At 31.4% G+C, this 16,384-nt stretch overlaps 3 protein-coding genes across 3 annotated transcripts in view; 1 reads left to right on the forward strand and 2 right to left on the reverse strand.

Annotated features, from left to right (window-relative positions):
* LOC107606458 (receptor-like protein 12) overlaps positions 1-777 on the forward strand; it is a 1,485-nt gene extending 708 nt beyond the window's left edge. Inside the window, exon 2 of the mRNA XM_016308521.1 lies at positions 4-777. Coding sequence (XP_016164007.1) covers positions 4-777 — 774 coding nt within the window. The remainder of the gene's footprint in view (positions 1-3) is intronic.
* LOC107609683 (receptor-like protein 12) lies at positions 1,352-4,784 on the reverse strand. The gene has a single exon (XM_016311701.2). It carries the CDS (start codon positions 4,586-4,588, stop codon positions 1,547-1,549), a length of 3,042 nt encoding a protein of 1,013 aa, XP_016167187.1. The 5' UTR covers positions 4,589-4,784; the 3' UTR covers positions 1,352-1,546.
* Positions 11,876-15,185, reverse strand: LOC107609682 (receptor-like protein 12). The gene has a single exon (XM_021106880.1). The coding sequence runs from the start codon at positions 15,106-15,108 to the stop codon at positions 12,046-12,048; it is 3,063 nt and encodes a 1,020-aa protein (XP_020962539.1). The 5' UTR covers positions 15,109-15,185; the 3' UTR covers positions 11,876-12,045.

Raw genomic sequence — 16,384 nt, forward strand, 5'->3', positions numbered from 1 at the left:
AAGTGTTGGGTCTTAAGAGACAATAAGTTTTATGGTCCTGTTGGTAATAACTTGACAACCAAGCATCCATTTCCAAGTTTAATTATCTTTGATGCATCAGGCAACCATTTTAGTGGCCTGTTGCCAAAAGACTTCATTGAGAATTTCCAAGCCATGAAGAATGTTGTTCATGCTGAAGTGGGAAGAGTTTTGAGTTACATGAATAGTCGCTTTTACTCTGCAATAAGTTATGAAACTCAAGCAGAGTATGCTAACTCATTGATAGCAACAGTTAAAGGGGTGAGCAGAGCTTACACAAAAATTCCAGCCATCTTTGCATATATTGATTTGTCAGAGAACAAATTTGAAGGAGAGATTCCAAATGTTATTGGAGAGGTTCATGCACTCATAGCACTCAACCTTTCCCATAACAAACTCATTGGTTCTATTCCTCAATCCGTGGGATATTTGACAGAACTTGAATCATTGGACCTCTCATCAAATATGCTCACAGGTCGGATCCCAAATGAATTGACCAATCTAAACTTTCTTGGATTCTTGAATCTTTCCAGCAACCATCTTGTAGGACTAATACCACGAGGAAAACAGTTTGATACATTTCGAGAGGATTCCTACCAAGGGAACATGGGGTTATGTGGATTTCCGTTGTCAATACAATGCAACAAGAACCTTGAAGAAGAACCTTTATCCTCTGGAACAAATCAAGCTGAAGAGAAATTTGGATTTGGTTGGGAGCCAGTGGCAATAGGATATGTATATGGAACTGAGGAGTGCTAGGGGTTAGCAACTTTTGTGTTTTGGGCCAGCAACTTTTGTGTTTTGTAACCATCATTTGACCATCAATAGTGTTTTTAATGGTGTGAGATTATATCAAATGGTGGGAAATCACTCACTTTTTTTTTATAGTTAAGTACTGGTCACAAAACACAAAAGTTGCTGGCCCCTAAACTTTCTCTTTCTAAAAAATATTTTCTAATATTATATTTGATTGTAAAGGACACAACATTTTAATTCTAGAGAACAACCTAATCGGACTAATCAAATAATTGATTGAGAATCAAAGTATATAAAGTACTTTCCATCTTCACCAGAGTTTTATACTCTTATTTCTAACTAAGTATAGATGGTTTAATTTTCGTTTTGAATATGGGACCAGCTATTACTTGATGATGGATACCACAATCAATGACTTTTGTTTATTATTGCACGAGAATTAATATTTTTTTTTATCAAATTATTTTAGATTGTCATCATAAAAAAAAGAGAAGAAAAAAAAAACAACCATATTGTATTGGAGATATTCCTAATAGTTTGACAATTGTTCTAACATAATTACTAAAAGAATCAACAATCAGAAAACACACACATATATATATATACTTCGAAAACAGAATTTACTTGCAACATTTCTTACAACTATAGAACAAGTACTTACTATAAATATCGACAAGACTTGTAGACATCCATAAAGTAAAAGAAAAATACGACACCAAATCAAATAAAACATGAAAAACACAAAAGCACAAGACATAAACTTATTACACATTTACATTACAACCAAAAGCTGAAACAGAGTTGTTCTTGCACGCCGGCGGTTTCCACGACTCCTCCTTTTGGTCCATTTACCTCCAAAGAGGACCACTAGCCATTCAGGCTTTCCAATTGAGAAAACACAATATCCCAAGCCAATTCCAAGCACCATTCCACATGCATATCCTATTGCCACTGGTTTCCAACCAAACCCAAATTTGTCTTCAGCCTCAGAAGATGGATATTGTTGCAAGGGGACATTGTTGTTGCATTGAATTGACAATGGAAATCCACATAACCCCGTGTTTCCCTCATAGGAATCATTTGAAAATGTATCAAACTGTTTTCCTCTGGGTATTGGTCCCACCAACTGGTTTTGGGAAAGACTCAAGACTTCAAGAAAGTTCAGATTTATCAATTCAGTAGGAATATCCCCAGAAAGCATATTTGAGGAGAGATCCAATGATTCTAGATTTGTCAAATTTCCCAAAGAGTGGGGAATATGACCAACAAGTCCGTTATGAGAAAGATTGAGGCCTATGAGTCCATGAAGCTCCCCAAAATCATCTGGAATCTCTCCTTCAAATTTGTTTTCTGACAAATCAATAATTACAAAGACTCTTGGAATTTTCGTTAAAGGAAGACTGACTCTTTTAATTGTTGCAACCATAGAACTGTCATATTCTGTTGTGCCGTGAATAACTTGCCAATCTGCTTCAATATAAGACAAAGGGCTTTGCACATCATCATGAACAATCTTCATGGCTCGAAAATTTTGTATGTATGCTTTTGGTAATGAGCCGCTAAAGTTATTGCATGATATGTCAAAAATAATCAAACTTGGAAATATATTTTCAGATTTCAAATTTACAATTTGACCGTACAACTTATTGCCTCGTAAGACCAGTATTTCCAACTTTGACAGATTCTGAAGCCAATTGGGAAATGTATCCTCAAATTGATTATTACCGAGATTCAAATCCACAAGTTCTGAGCATTCAGACAATGATTTCGGTAATAGGCCTTCGAACTGGTTGCCATTGAGATTCAGTGTAGTAAGATCCTGAAAGGTATCTGGCAAAGTCCCATGAAGTTTGTTCATTTGTAGATCCAAATCTACAGGGGATGAGCTATTGGCAAGGCACTGTGGAAATGTTCCTGTGAATTTGTTGTGGGACAAGTTGATAATTTCCAAAAAGGTTGCATTACAAAAGAAGCAAGAAATGTCATCAGCCATCGAGTTGAAACTAAGATCAAGGTTTTGAAGTCGATACCATGGGAAATGGTCCATCAATGTAAAATTGTTGTGTGAGAGATTCAAATAAGTTAATGAATCCATACCATGTATCCATTCTGGCACTTTTTCCTGAAGACTATTGTTGTACAATTTAAGATAATCCAAATTTGGAAATTTTCCGGAGAATTCCAACCAACCAGTAATATTGCTAGAAAGCAACTGCAGTGCCATCAAATTGGAGAAAGTGTGATTAACACTAGTTTCAGATTTTAGCAATAATGAACTACAACCTGAAAGATGAAGATACTCCAAGTTTTGAAGCTTAGAGAAGAGTGGGAAGTGGACAATACCGCTCCAGTTATCTGAAGACAAGCACAAATAAGTAAGGTTGACAAGATGAAAAATGGATTCTGGAAAATTTCCTTGGAGCTCATTGTTGCACAAGTCTAAATACTCGAAGGAATAAGATGTAATTTCACTTATGTGCCCTCTGAATCTGTTATTTGATAGATCTAAGGATCTCAAAGACTTGAGGGATAAGGCCCACTCAGGAATTGTCCCATCTAAGTATAATTGAGTGAGATTTAAAAAGGCTACTTTGTCGGGTAGTGGTCCCTCAATTTTATTATTAGAACAATCCAAGGAAGAGAGTTGAGTTAAGACAAACAACGAGGATGGCAACTTTCCTTCCAAAGTGTTATCATGAAGGAAGAGAGTTTGCAACTTGGTGTGCCTATCAAACACATTTGGAATTTGACCACTAAATTTATTCCATGAAAGATCCAAGTAAACAAGATGATGAAGGTTTGAAAGAAATGATGGGAACGAACCCGTGAATGCATTGAATGAAAGGTCCAAGTGAGTGAGATGCTGAAGGTTTGAGAGCAATGATGGGATTGAACCATTGAATCCATTTTCAGACAAGTACAAAAAAGTTAGCTGTGTGAGGTTAGAAAAGGAATCAGGGATTTGTGATCCTGGGAATTGACACGATGAAATATCCAAAAAACTAAGAGAAGTACTGCAATTCAACTTTGGAAAATGGACTTGAATGTTTCCGTATAGATTGAGCTCATGAAGGTTGGGTAAACAGAGAACGTGACTTGTCAAGTGTCCCCTTATTCTGGTAATACCAAGACTAAGAGTAACCAAAGAGAAAGAAAAAGACCAATTGGACAAAGGGTTTGGTGTTAAGCTAATGGAAGACATGTCTGTCTCATCCAATACAATCTCACGTAAAGCTGTTGCATTTTGCAACATTCTTTTCCAACTTGTTTCTTTCCACTTCAAATCATTATTCCAAGAGAGATCAAGTAATTGTAATTTGGAAAGGTGTGAGATTTGAGAAGGAATATCACCTTCAAACCCACAACTGGATAAATTCAAGTGTATGAGACTCACAAGCCTTTCAAACTGAGAAGGCAATTGAGAACCATCAAAATCATTGAATGCAAGGCTGAGTGTTTGGAGATGAGTAAGATGAAAAAGAGTGCTATTGGGATTCATATTACCTACAAGTGCACCACAACTGAGATCGAGGCCAATCACGTGACTAGACACAGAGTGGCACGTGACACCCATCCATGAGCAGCAATCTGTCCCATTTTCCCACGTACTCATCTTTGGATAAACATGGGGGCACTCATACTCATAAAAATATTCAGAAAATGAAGTGTTAAAAATGAATTGAGTCTTAAAGTGAAGCAAGGCAGAGCTCTCATCGGGATGGCATAGATGCGAAGACAAACATGCAAAATGGAACATCATAAACATATACACACACATCACCACTCTAACAACCAACAACATCAAATACCCCATTGATTTTTGCTTATTTTATGTATATATATATGGCTTACTTGAAAATGGGATTGGTATGTCACTCATCAATTAGGATCCATCTATTTATAGATATTTTTTCTAGCTGGAATTACAAACACCTATACCCAGCCAATGCATGATTTGTAGATTAATATTCATACTATTCCAATCTATCAATGTCCAAGACTAATTCATAATTGAAGTTTAGTTTTCTTCTAACCCGAGACCCACATAATTTTATTTCCATGATACAAGGCATTTGTGGATGAACTTAGCTTGAGGGCCCGTTTGGGAAACACCAAAAAGTTACTTTTTTCAACTTTTGACTTATAGAAAGTTATATTAATGTGTTTGGTACAAATTTTTAGATAAACTTTTAACTTTTCAAAAAGTTATTTAAGAGCTTTTGAAGAAGTTAAAAAATGTGACTTCTCCTATTTTCAAAAGCTATTTTATCACTCTTATTTAATGCACAACTTTAAAACAATGACTTCCATAATAACTTTCCAAACTCAAAATAACTTATTTAAAAGTTAATATTAATAAAAGTCCTTATATTTTAAGCTCCTTTTTCAAAAGAACTTATTTAAGAAGTTTAGCAAAACTGACCCTGAGTGATTGACTCACCAAGCTAAAACTAAGGTCAATATTGGTATTATATGTGGAAATCAATGGGCATGGGAAGAAAAAGAAGTTCATGACAAAAGCGGCACGATCCAGGTCCATGTTAACAAATAATTCCATTTGATTAGTCTTTTTTCTTTGGACAGAACATTTATTGGCCTTTTTGTTTGGGCTAGAATATTAATTAGCCTATGAATGAGTCAAATGAGAAATTAGTTGGAGTGAGAGGCTTGTATAATTTCTCTCTATTTTTGTTGTTGTTTTCTATTTCTTGTTGGGTATAATAGCTGTGGTCTGTGGGTCATGGAGTAAGAAACTTGACTTTTTTATTTTCTTCTTGTAATTATACTCACTGAAATATGCCATATGTTTGAACCATACCCATAATATCCACCATGCATTGATTTATTAGAGTGAATATCAATTTTCTCAAAACGATATCATTTTTATTAGTTGTGGAAAAAAAAATCAATATGAGTAAAAAAAATAGATAGTTAAAGCTTTTTTTTATTCTTGGTGGAAGTAATTGTACATATCAAGAGTAACATATTTGTTAGGATAAATTGATGTTGTCCCAATATGAATCTAGAAAAAGATTTTGGTCCGTCTGGATAGGTTCATAAGTGACTTTTTTTTAATTTTTAACTTATAAAAAGGTATAATATTAATGTCTGATACAATTTTCAAAACAAAATTGTAACTTTTTAAAAAGCTATCTTAATGTTTAAGGAGAAGTTAAAAAAAAATTTCTCTTATAATAAAAAGTTTTTTATCATTTTTCTCTTAAAATAAGTACTTTTAGAACTAAAAAATCAAACATAAATAACTTATTTATAAATTACTTTTAATATAAACATTTATTATTTAAACTATTTTTTCAAAAGTAATTTAATTAAGTTGTTTATCCAAACTGGACCTTTGTTCTAGACTTAATATATTATACAAAGCAATATTAGCAAATCAATTTTGTTCACGCAATATCAATATCAGTTAAATCTCAGTCACCACAAAAAATATCAGTTAATTTTTTTTAAATTATAGATCATATTAAATCATAAATTTTTAATTCTAAATTTAAATTATAAATTCTAAACTCTAATTTAAAAAAAAAAATAAAATTTTTAGAATTTAAAAAAATTAACGAATATTAAGAAACTAAAAAGTAATTCCTTATATATCACTCTAAGTTTTTCGTCACAAAAATTAAAGACCATTTATAAAGTAAGCAAAACTATATATAAGATTTTTCTCTCTCTCTCTATATATATATATATAAAATGAACATTTTATTCCGACCCTTCAACAACGTAATCCCAAGTCTTCCCCCATTATATTCCCAAATCGACCTATAGGATTTGTGATCAACAACGATATGCACTAGTTCAATTATGATCGAATGCTATTATAATAATCTAAATGCTTTATTCCTATTATTTTATAACTAAATTGAAAAATATATATATTTAATTTGTAAAGAATATAATGTGATGATCAAGTCTATCAATTTCACCCAATCCGTCTCATATTTTCTCCATTCTCTTGCATGTATATATAGATTATCTCTTTCAAATTTTTCTTTAATTTTCGCCGATTCATTGTTGAAGTAAAAGAAAAAGATAAACTATTAAATCAAAAGTTTATATTATTGACAAAAATAATTCAAAAAATACAACCAATAAATAAGTGACGAAAAAATAATTAAAAACATGACAAAAATCGAAAAATAATTTTAATGTTCTTTTCAATGAAAATGTTCTTATTATATAGTAATTTAATTACGTTAATGAGAAAATTAAATGGGAAATATTCTTCGGATCAAACAAAATACATTGTGAATTTTTCATATTATTATTGTTACCTGTTAATTACTAGAGATTAAGATTAAGAGTAACAATTAAAATCTTTTTTTGGAGCACTAGATATTATTTTATAAATAATACTTGTATTATTTCATTTATTTATATTAGCTCCCCAATCCCCATAATCAAGCATGCATTGAAGGAAGGGTTGGAAAATTTGTACATTTATAAAGACTTTAAGAACTTATTTGCTGGGATGAATTGATGTTACCATAACGTGGTTCAATGTTGCTTATTGTAGGGCCATAACCACTCTCAATGTGTTGCTTTCTTTTCCATAACCATTGAATTTAGTTAGGACTATGATACGTGTATCAAAATCAGTCACTAAAATCAGTTTCTAATGTAAAATACATATTAAAATATAAATACACATTAAAAATAAATTAAATTAAACATATATTTATATACAAATATATTAATAGCAGACAAGAATTGACCGATTGGACCGAACCGGAACCTGTCCGGTTTACACAAAAACGGAAGCTCCTTTGTTTTTTTTTCCTTTCCCCCTTTCTTTTTTTCATCTATTTAATATATAACTAGTGTATGTTCCCGTACCTTGTACGGGATAATACATAAAATTATATTAAAAATTTTATTAAAAAATTAAATAATATATATAATAATTATTATTATAAATATTTTATAAAGTTATAATTAAAATCAAACTCTTAAAATTTTTAATATTAAAATATTAAAAATAATTAGTATTTATCTTAATCAATTTGAGTTTGTTAAGTAATCATCTCACTCGTCCGCTTAAACAACTATTAGGAATTAGAATCTCGCCTTGTGTATATAACAATCTATTGGCTAGCGATAAACCCTTAATAAAAGGAGTATCAATACATGGTTAGACTTGGCAGGAGTTTTTGAATACGCAGATACCCGACCCGTCTATACCCGGATGAAAAGGGTAATAACTTGACTCGAGTCGGGACAAATTTTGCTTAAGACAGGTATCATCGGGTTTAGGGTGTACCCGCCCCGAATATATACATATAAACACTTTTTAGTAATTAAGATTTGCCTCACATCACACATAATTCATAGCTTCAGTCTATATTCTATAGCCATGCAAGATAAACTCAATCCTCACCTAAAATCTTCTTCTTCTCGACTTCTTCACAAAAAAATCACATAGCTCTTGTCATGTTGTTGCTGAGTCCATCGCCGCTTACCTATTCACAACTCCCATCTTCTTTCACAGTCAGAGACGAACCCACGTTTAATATAGAGGGGGCATTTGTCCTCACAAATTTTTTTGAAAAAAATAATACTTTTATTTTAAATATTATACTATGTGTATGAAATTATATTTTTATTATTTTAAATATTATAATAATGATTGTGTGTATATTTCCAGTTCTTATCAATATGTATTAGATAGTTCTAATTTAAAATTTTGAATATATCTAAACCAATTTAGATTGATCAAGTGATCAACTTAGTCATCCGCTTAAATAAGTATTGATGGTTCAAATTATGTCTCGTATGTATAGCAACTCGTTGCCGGCCAATTGTAGATTCTTAAATGGAATTCAAATTCATGACGGATTAGTCCTTAACTTGTTGAATATCGTGGGAAGCAAAAAAATTATCTATACATAAATTTTATTATATTTTTGTCCGCATTACTAAATTTTTCAGAGTCCGTCACTGTTTACAGTTTATGTCATCATCGCTGCTCATCCCGTTACCATCGTTGTTGAGCCCGCCGCCACCATTCTCATGCCGAGTTTCTTTTCTCTATGTATTTCCCCCCCTCTCTCTCTCTCTCATTGTGAGTGTGTTAAGTTCTTCTATTCAAACATTGATATTTAAATTATAAAAAAATTGATTTTCATATTTTATAAAATATCATACTGGCAGTAATTAGCAGGACTCGATATTTAAATATCTAATCAAATCAATTAGCTGATATAATTAAGTCATGGTAATAAATTGTATTGAATGAGTTAAAATAATTAAATTGGAAAACACTCTCCAGAGCATGCCACGTCAGCTCCATCATTAAGTGCAGACATCCGATTTTTATATAATAGAATAGATAGATGTCACATAAAAATTCTCATTCTCTCTTGATAAGCAAGTGACATACACTTTCTTATCACTTACTCTCCTTATCACCTACTATTTATCTGCGTGTTTGGAGTTATTAATGTTCTTTTCAAAATCAATTTCAGTTTTTTCCAAATTAAATCCCTAAAATTCCTCACTCACATTATTACCCATTAAAATGCAATTTTCCTACAGAAATTATGGAGTTTAAATTTAAAAATTTTAACAACTTCTACTGCACAACTCATATTTTACATATAAACTATTAGAAAATAAAAAAATAAAAGATAAGATATAAAAAAAATTAAAATTTAAAATTTAGTAATATTAATTATAAACATTTATTAATTATAGACATCATATGTATGAAATTATAAATATTATGAGTACAAAATTAAGGATGTTATTAATATGAAATTCTCGATGTTATGCGTATGAATTTATGGATGTTATGAGTAAATTTATCAATTGAATAAATTAATTTAAGAATTTGACATTTTTTCAAATTCAATTATGAAAAAATTTAAAAACATGTGTTAATTTGATAGTTACTTATGCAATAACTAAAAAATAATGTGCATGGATGTAATATCTAATAAACATGAATTTAATTTTTAGATGTTAGTTGTATGTAATTATGGATATGAACTTATGAATGCTATGTATATGAACTTATGAATGCTACGTGTATGAACTTAGTTAGTATAGTATAACTATAGATGCACATAAAAAAATTAAATCATTTTATTACCATACCTCATCAAAGCTAGTGTAGTCTTTCATATTCTCGAAAATTGATTGACGGACAATAATCTCATCGGGTGAGTTTGTCTGTTGTTCAAATTATTTTTCAACTCCTTCTTGTAAATTTCTTTGTCATATCCCAATTGTGCTTGTAATTGAAATAGAGTTGTGATTTTTAGCTGGAGGGAATAACAACCTTCATGATCCAAATTAACAATAAAAAACCTATTAAACCAAGCTTTCATATTTGTTGACGTTTGCAATAATAATAAATGAATTAAAGGAAATAAAAATCAATTACAATTAAAATCATTTAATTAATATTATTATCGTTTTTAATTGTTATTGATGATTATTGTATTCTTAAGTCTAAGATTTGAATTTCTCTCCAAAGATGCCATTCCGTTGGTATCTATTTATTAAGTATGGGAGAGAGAATCATATGACATTATAACATTCAAATTATAAAAGAAAATATTAAATAGTGATTACAAGAATGTCTAATAGTTAGGGATATGATATTATAATTAATATCATTAATAAGTGGGGCTAATAAGAATATGATAAGTAGATTGACAAGAGAATGAAATAGAAAATTAAAATATTATTAAGTTATATAAATGAAGTAAATTATGAAAAATTTTGGCTAATTATGGCTGAAAATTTTTTGTTACCAAACTTTTTCCATTTTTGATTTGGTTAATATATTCATATCCTGTTTATTACATTAATGGAGTGGACGCTATGTGATCTTCAACCAATTCTATGCTTCAATATGGTTACCGAAATTAAGGACTATAGCTTGTTTTCAATATTCGGCTTAGTCGTGTACTAGCTAAAGCGTTACATTTGTCTGGTGGAGATCATATTCACACCGATACCTTAGTAGGTAAACTTGAAGGGAAAAGAGATATTAACTTAAGTTTTTTCACAATCGAAGATGAAAAATCATTATTTTACTAAATACATTTTGCTATCAAAACTTTTCATTGATACAAGAATCATGCATGTACACCACTAGTCAGATTGTAAACCATTTGAATCAAGTGAGAAAATTATATACTCTCACAATTTTGTATATATTGATTTATAATTTGAAGGAGAGATTCCGAATGTTATTGGAGAGTTTCATCCACTCATAGCACTCAACCTTTCCCATAATACACTCATTTGTTCTATTCCTCAATCCATGGGATATTTGACAGAACTTAAATCATAAGACCTCTCATCGAATATGCTCACAGGTGGAATCCAAAAGAATTGACCAATCTAAACTCTTTCCAGCAACCATCTTAATATAAATTAATAGATGCATGTCTTGTTGCACACTTCTTGGGATCATGGAACACTCTCAATATAAATTTGTACTTCACATCTCTAATACTTTTTCACAATATATAGCATACCTTTTATAAATAATACATATTGAATTCTTTAATCATTAATGTAACGTAATCTTAGCCTCATGAAAATTCTGATAAATATTTTTTAATATTATATTTGTTCTTTTTTTAGTATTGTAAACAGAGAAGTAGTATTACTGGACACAACATTTTAATTTTAGAGAACAACCTAATCGAATTGATCAAATAATTGACTAAGAACTATCTTCATTAGAGTTTTATCCTCTTATTTCTAAGTATGGATGGTTTAATTTTCGTTTTGAATATAGAAACATTTTCAACTTGCATTGAGAGTTGGGACCAGCTATTACTTGATGATGGATACCAGAGAATTAATATCTTTTTATCAAACTATTTTAGATTAACATTAGTTAAAAAAAGAAGAAGAAAAAAAAATCAGATTATATCGGAGATATTCCTAATAGTTTGGTAATTGTTCTAACATAATTACTAAAAGAATGAACACTCAAAACACCTTACCTCCTAATAACTCAGAACCCATGCATAATAATGATAGTTGTTATAGTCTTCTAGATACTTGGAAGGTGCAAGTGAAGAAGTTTTGGACCAAGAAACTCTCGCACACATATATAGGCTTTGAAAACAGAATTCACTTGCAACATATCTTACAACTATATAACAAGTACTTACTTTAAATACCGTTAAGATTTGTAGACATCCATACAGTAAACGAAAAGTACGACACCAAATCAAATAAAACATCAAAAAAGACAAGAGCACAAGACATAAACTTATTACACATTTACATTACAACAAAAAGCTGAAACAGAGTTGTTCTTGCACGCCGGCGGTTTCCACGGCTCCTCCTTTTGGTCCTTTTACCTCCAAAGAGGACCACTAGCCATTCAGGCTTTCCAATTGAGAAAACACAATATCCCAATCCTATTCCAACCACCATTCCACATGCATATCCTATTGCCACTGGTTTCCAACCAAATCCAAATTTGTCTTCAGCCTCAGAAGATGGATATTGTTGCAAGGGGACATTGTTGTTGCATTGAACTGACAACGGCAATCCACATAGCCCCATGTTTCCCTCATAGGAATCGTTTGAAAATGTATCAAACTGTTTTCCTCTGGGTATTGGTCCCACCAACTGGTTTTGGGAAAGATTCAAGACTTCAAGAAAGTTCAGATTTGCCAATTCAGTAGGAATATCCCCAGTAAGCATATTTGAAGAGAGATCCAATGATTCCAGTTTTGTCAAATTTCCCAAAGAGCAGGGAATAGGACCAATGAGGCTGTTATGTGAAAGGTTGAGTCCTATGAGGGCCCCAAGTTCTCCAAAATCATCTGGAATCTCTCCTTCAAATTTGTTTTCTGACAAATCGATAATTGCAAAGCCATCTGGAATTTTCTTAAAAGTAAGACTGATACTTTTAATTGTTGCAATCATAGAATTGTCATATTCTTCTGTTGTGTCGCCACTAATAGCCCAATATGTTTGAATATAAGACATATGGCTTCGCACATCATCATCAACAATCTTCATGGCTCGAAAATTTTGTATGTATGCTTTTGGTAATGAGCCACTAAAGTTATTGCATGATATGTCAAAAATAATCAAACTTGGAAATATGTTTTCAGATTTCAAATTTGCAATGTGACCGTACAACTTATTGCCTCGTAAGACCAGTATTTCCAACTTTGATAGATTCTGAAGCCAATTGGGAAATGTATCCTCAAATTGATTATTACCGAAATTCAAATCCACAAGTCTTGAGCATTTGGACAATGATTTCGGTAATAGACCTTCGAACTGGTTGCCATTGAGATTTAGTGTAGTAAGATACTGAAAGGTATCTGGCAAAGTCCCATGAAGTTTGTTCATTTGTAGATCCAAATCCCAAAGGGATGAGCTATTGGCAAGGCACTGTGGAAATGTTCCTGTGAATTTGTTGTGGGACAAGTTGATAACTTGCAGAAAGGTTGCATTACAAAAGAAGGAAGAAATGTCATCAGCCATCGAGTTGAAACTAAGATCAAGGAAGACAAGTTGATACCATGGGAAATGGACCATCGATGTAAAATTGTTGTGTGAGAGATTCAAATAAAATAATGAATCCATACCATGTATCCATTTGGGCACTTTTTCTTGAAGACTATTGTTGTACAATTCAAGAGAATATAACTTTGGAAATTTTCCTGAGAATTTTGACCAACCAGTAATATTGCTAGAAAGCAACTGCAGTACCCTCAAACTGGAGAAAGTGTAATTAACACTAGTTTCAGATTTTAGCCATAATGAGCTACAACCTGAAAGGCAAAGATACTCCAAGTTTTGAAGCTTAGAAAACATTGAGAAGTGGACAATACCGCTCCAGTTGTCTGAAGACAAGCACAAATGAGTAAGGTTGACAAGATGGAAAATCGATTCTGGAAAGTTTCCTTGGAGCTCATTGTTGCACAAGTCTAAATACTCCAAAGAATAAGATGTGATTTCACTTATGTGCCCTCTGAATCTGTTATATGATAGATCTAAGTATCTCAAAGACTTGAGGGATAAGGCCCACTGCGGAATTGTCCCATTTAATAAGTTGCCTTGTAAGGATAATTTAGTGAGATTTAAAAAGGCTACTTTGTTAGGTAGTGGTCCCTCAATTTCATTATTAGAACAATCCAAAGAAGAGAGTTGAGTTAAGGCAAATAATGAGGATGGCAACTTCCTTTGGAAATTATTATTAGAAAGGCCAAGGGATTGCAAGTTGGTTAGCCTATCAAACGCATTTGGAATTTGACCACTAAGCTTATTTTGTGCAAGATCCAAGTAAACAAGATGATGAAGGTTTGAAAGAAATGATGGGAACGAACCAGTGAATGCATTGAATGAAAGGTCCAAGTGAGTGAGATGCTGAAGGTTTGAGAGCAATGATGGGATTGAACCATTGAATCCATTTTCAGACAAGTACAAAAAAGTTAGCTGTGTGAGGTTAGAAAAGGAATCAGGGATTTGTGATCCTGGGAATTGACATGAAAGATCCAAAAAACTAAGAGAAGTACTGCAATTCAACTTTGGAACATGGACTTGAATGTTTCCATTTCCAGATAACTTGAGCGCATAAAGGTTGGGTAAACAGAGAATGTGACTTGTCAAGTGTCCCCTTATTCCTGTATAACGAAGACTAAGAGTAACCATAGAGAAAGAAAAAGACCAATTGGACAAAGGGTTTGGTGTTAAGTTAATGGAAGACATGTCTGTATGATCCAATATAATCTCACGCAAAGCAGTTGCATTTTGCAACATTCTCTTCCAAGTTGTTTCTTTCCACATCAAATTATAATTCCAAGAGAGATCAAGTGACTGTAATTTGGAAAGGTGTGAGATTTGAGAAGGAATATCACCTTCAAAGTGACAATAAGATAAATTCAAGTATGTGAGACTCACAAACCTACCAAACTGAGATGACAATGGAGAATCATTGAAAGAATTGAAAGCAAGGTTGAGTGTTTGGAGATGAGTAAGATGAAAAAGAGTACTGTTGGAATTGATATTACCTACAAGTGCACTGCAACTGAGATCAAGGCCAATCACGTGACCAGACACAGAGTGACACGTGACACCCATCCATGAGCAACAATCTGTCCCATTTTCCCACGTACTCATCTTTGGATAAACATGGGGGCACTCATACTCATACTCATGTTCAAAAAATGAAGTGTTAAAAATGAAATGGGTCTTAAAGTGAAGCAAGGCAGAGCTGTCTTGGGAATGGCATAGATGAGAAGAGAAACATGCAAAATGGAACATCATAAACATATGCACACACAACACCACTCTAACAACCAACAACATCAAATACCCCATTGATTATTGATTCAAGCTTTTGCTTATTTTATGTATGTATATATGGCTTACTTGAAAATGGTTTTGGTATGTCACTCATCAATTAGGATCCATCTATTTATGGATATTTTTTTAATTGGAATTACAACACCGGCCACCTATACCCAGCCAATTTATTTTTGTTTACATTCGGAATTGTAAATTTATTCTATTTTATTCTATTCTGTTTTATTTTTTTTTTCTTTCTCTCTCATTCATTATTGTTAATGGTGAAGACGCGCAGAAGACAAAAAGTGCAGGATCGGTGTCCATATAGAATGGACAATTGAGAAAGAAAGTGGAAATAAAACAACTAAACAAGCGCATGCAAAGTCAACAAAGTAGAACCCACTATGTGTAGAAGAAATGACCATTTACTTTGAAGATTTCGTAACGTCTTTGGCGGGATTAATTTATGGTAAAAATTCATATGTAGTTGTCTTCATATAAAATTAATAGTTAAAAATTGTTAGATGGTAAAAAAATGTCCATTTACTTAAAAAATAACACATGAATATTAGTTATATCATTACTAAAAAAATTATTTTTAATAGCCTTATTTTGTGCTGTTAGCAGCAGTAAAAATAACCGTCAATATATTTATCGACAATTAAACATTAGTTGTCTTATACATTGTCGCTAAAAAAATGTAATATATAATTATTATAACATAAAATAATAACAGTAAATATATAATTATTACAAAAATATAAGTTAAATAAGATATATAGTGGTCATTATGTTATCAAAACTAAAAAATTGTTACTAAAAATAATTTTTTTTTCTAGTGTAGATATAATGAAAATAAAATTATGTATATATGACAAAAAATTAATTTTAAGGTGCTTTTTAATGAAAACTTTCTTATATCTAGTAATTATTTACTATCATTTTAATTATGTAATAAGAAAATTAAATTGAAAATATTCTTCAGATCAAACAAATTATAAATTGTGAATTTTTTTTATAATAATATTGTTGTGATGATCAAATTTATCAATTTCACCCAACCCATCTCATATTTTCTCCCTTATTCCCTGCATGCATACATTGTCTACTTTTTCAAATCTTTCTTTAATTTTTTCGGATTATTTGTTGAAGTGAAAAAAAAAAAAACTACTAAAATGATACCAAAAATTTATATTGCTAAAGAAATAATTCAAAAAATACAAACGACAAATAAATCTTGAAAAATTTAAAAATGTGACAAAAATTTAATAATATTAAATATATATTGTAAAAAAGCTTTAAAATTTAT

The sequence above is a fragment of the Arachis ipaensis genome, chromosome B07, assembly GCF_000816755.2.
Source record: "Arachis ipaensis cultivar K30076 chromosome B07, Araip1.1, whole genome shotgun sequence".
In the NCBI taxonomy this organism is placed as follows: domain Eukaryota; kingdom Viridiplantae; phylum Streptophyta; class Magnoliopsida; order Fabales; family Fabaceae; genus Arachis; species Arachis ipaensis.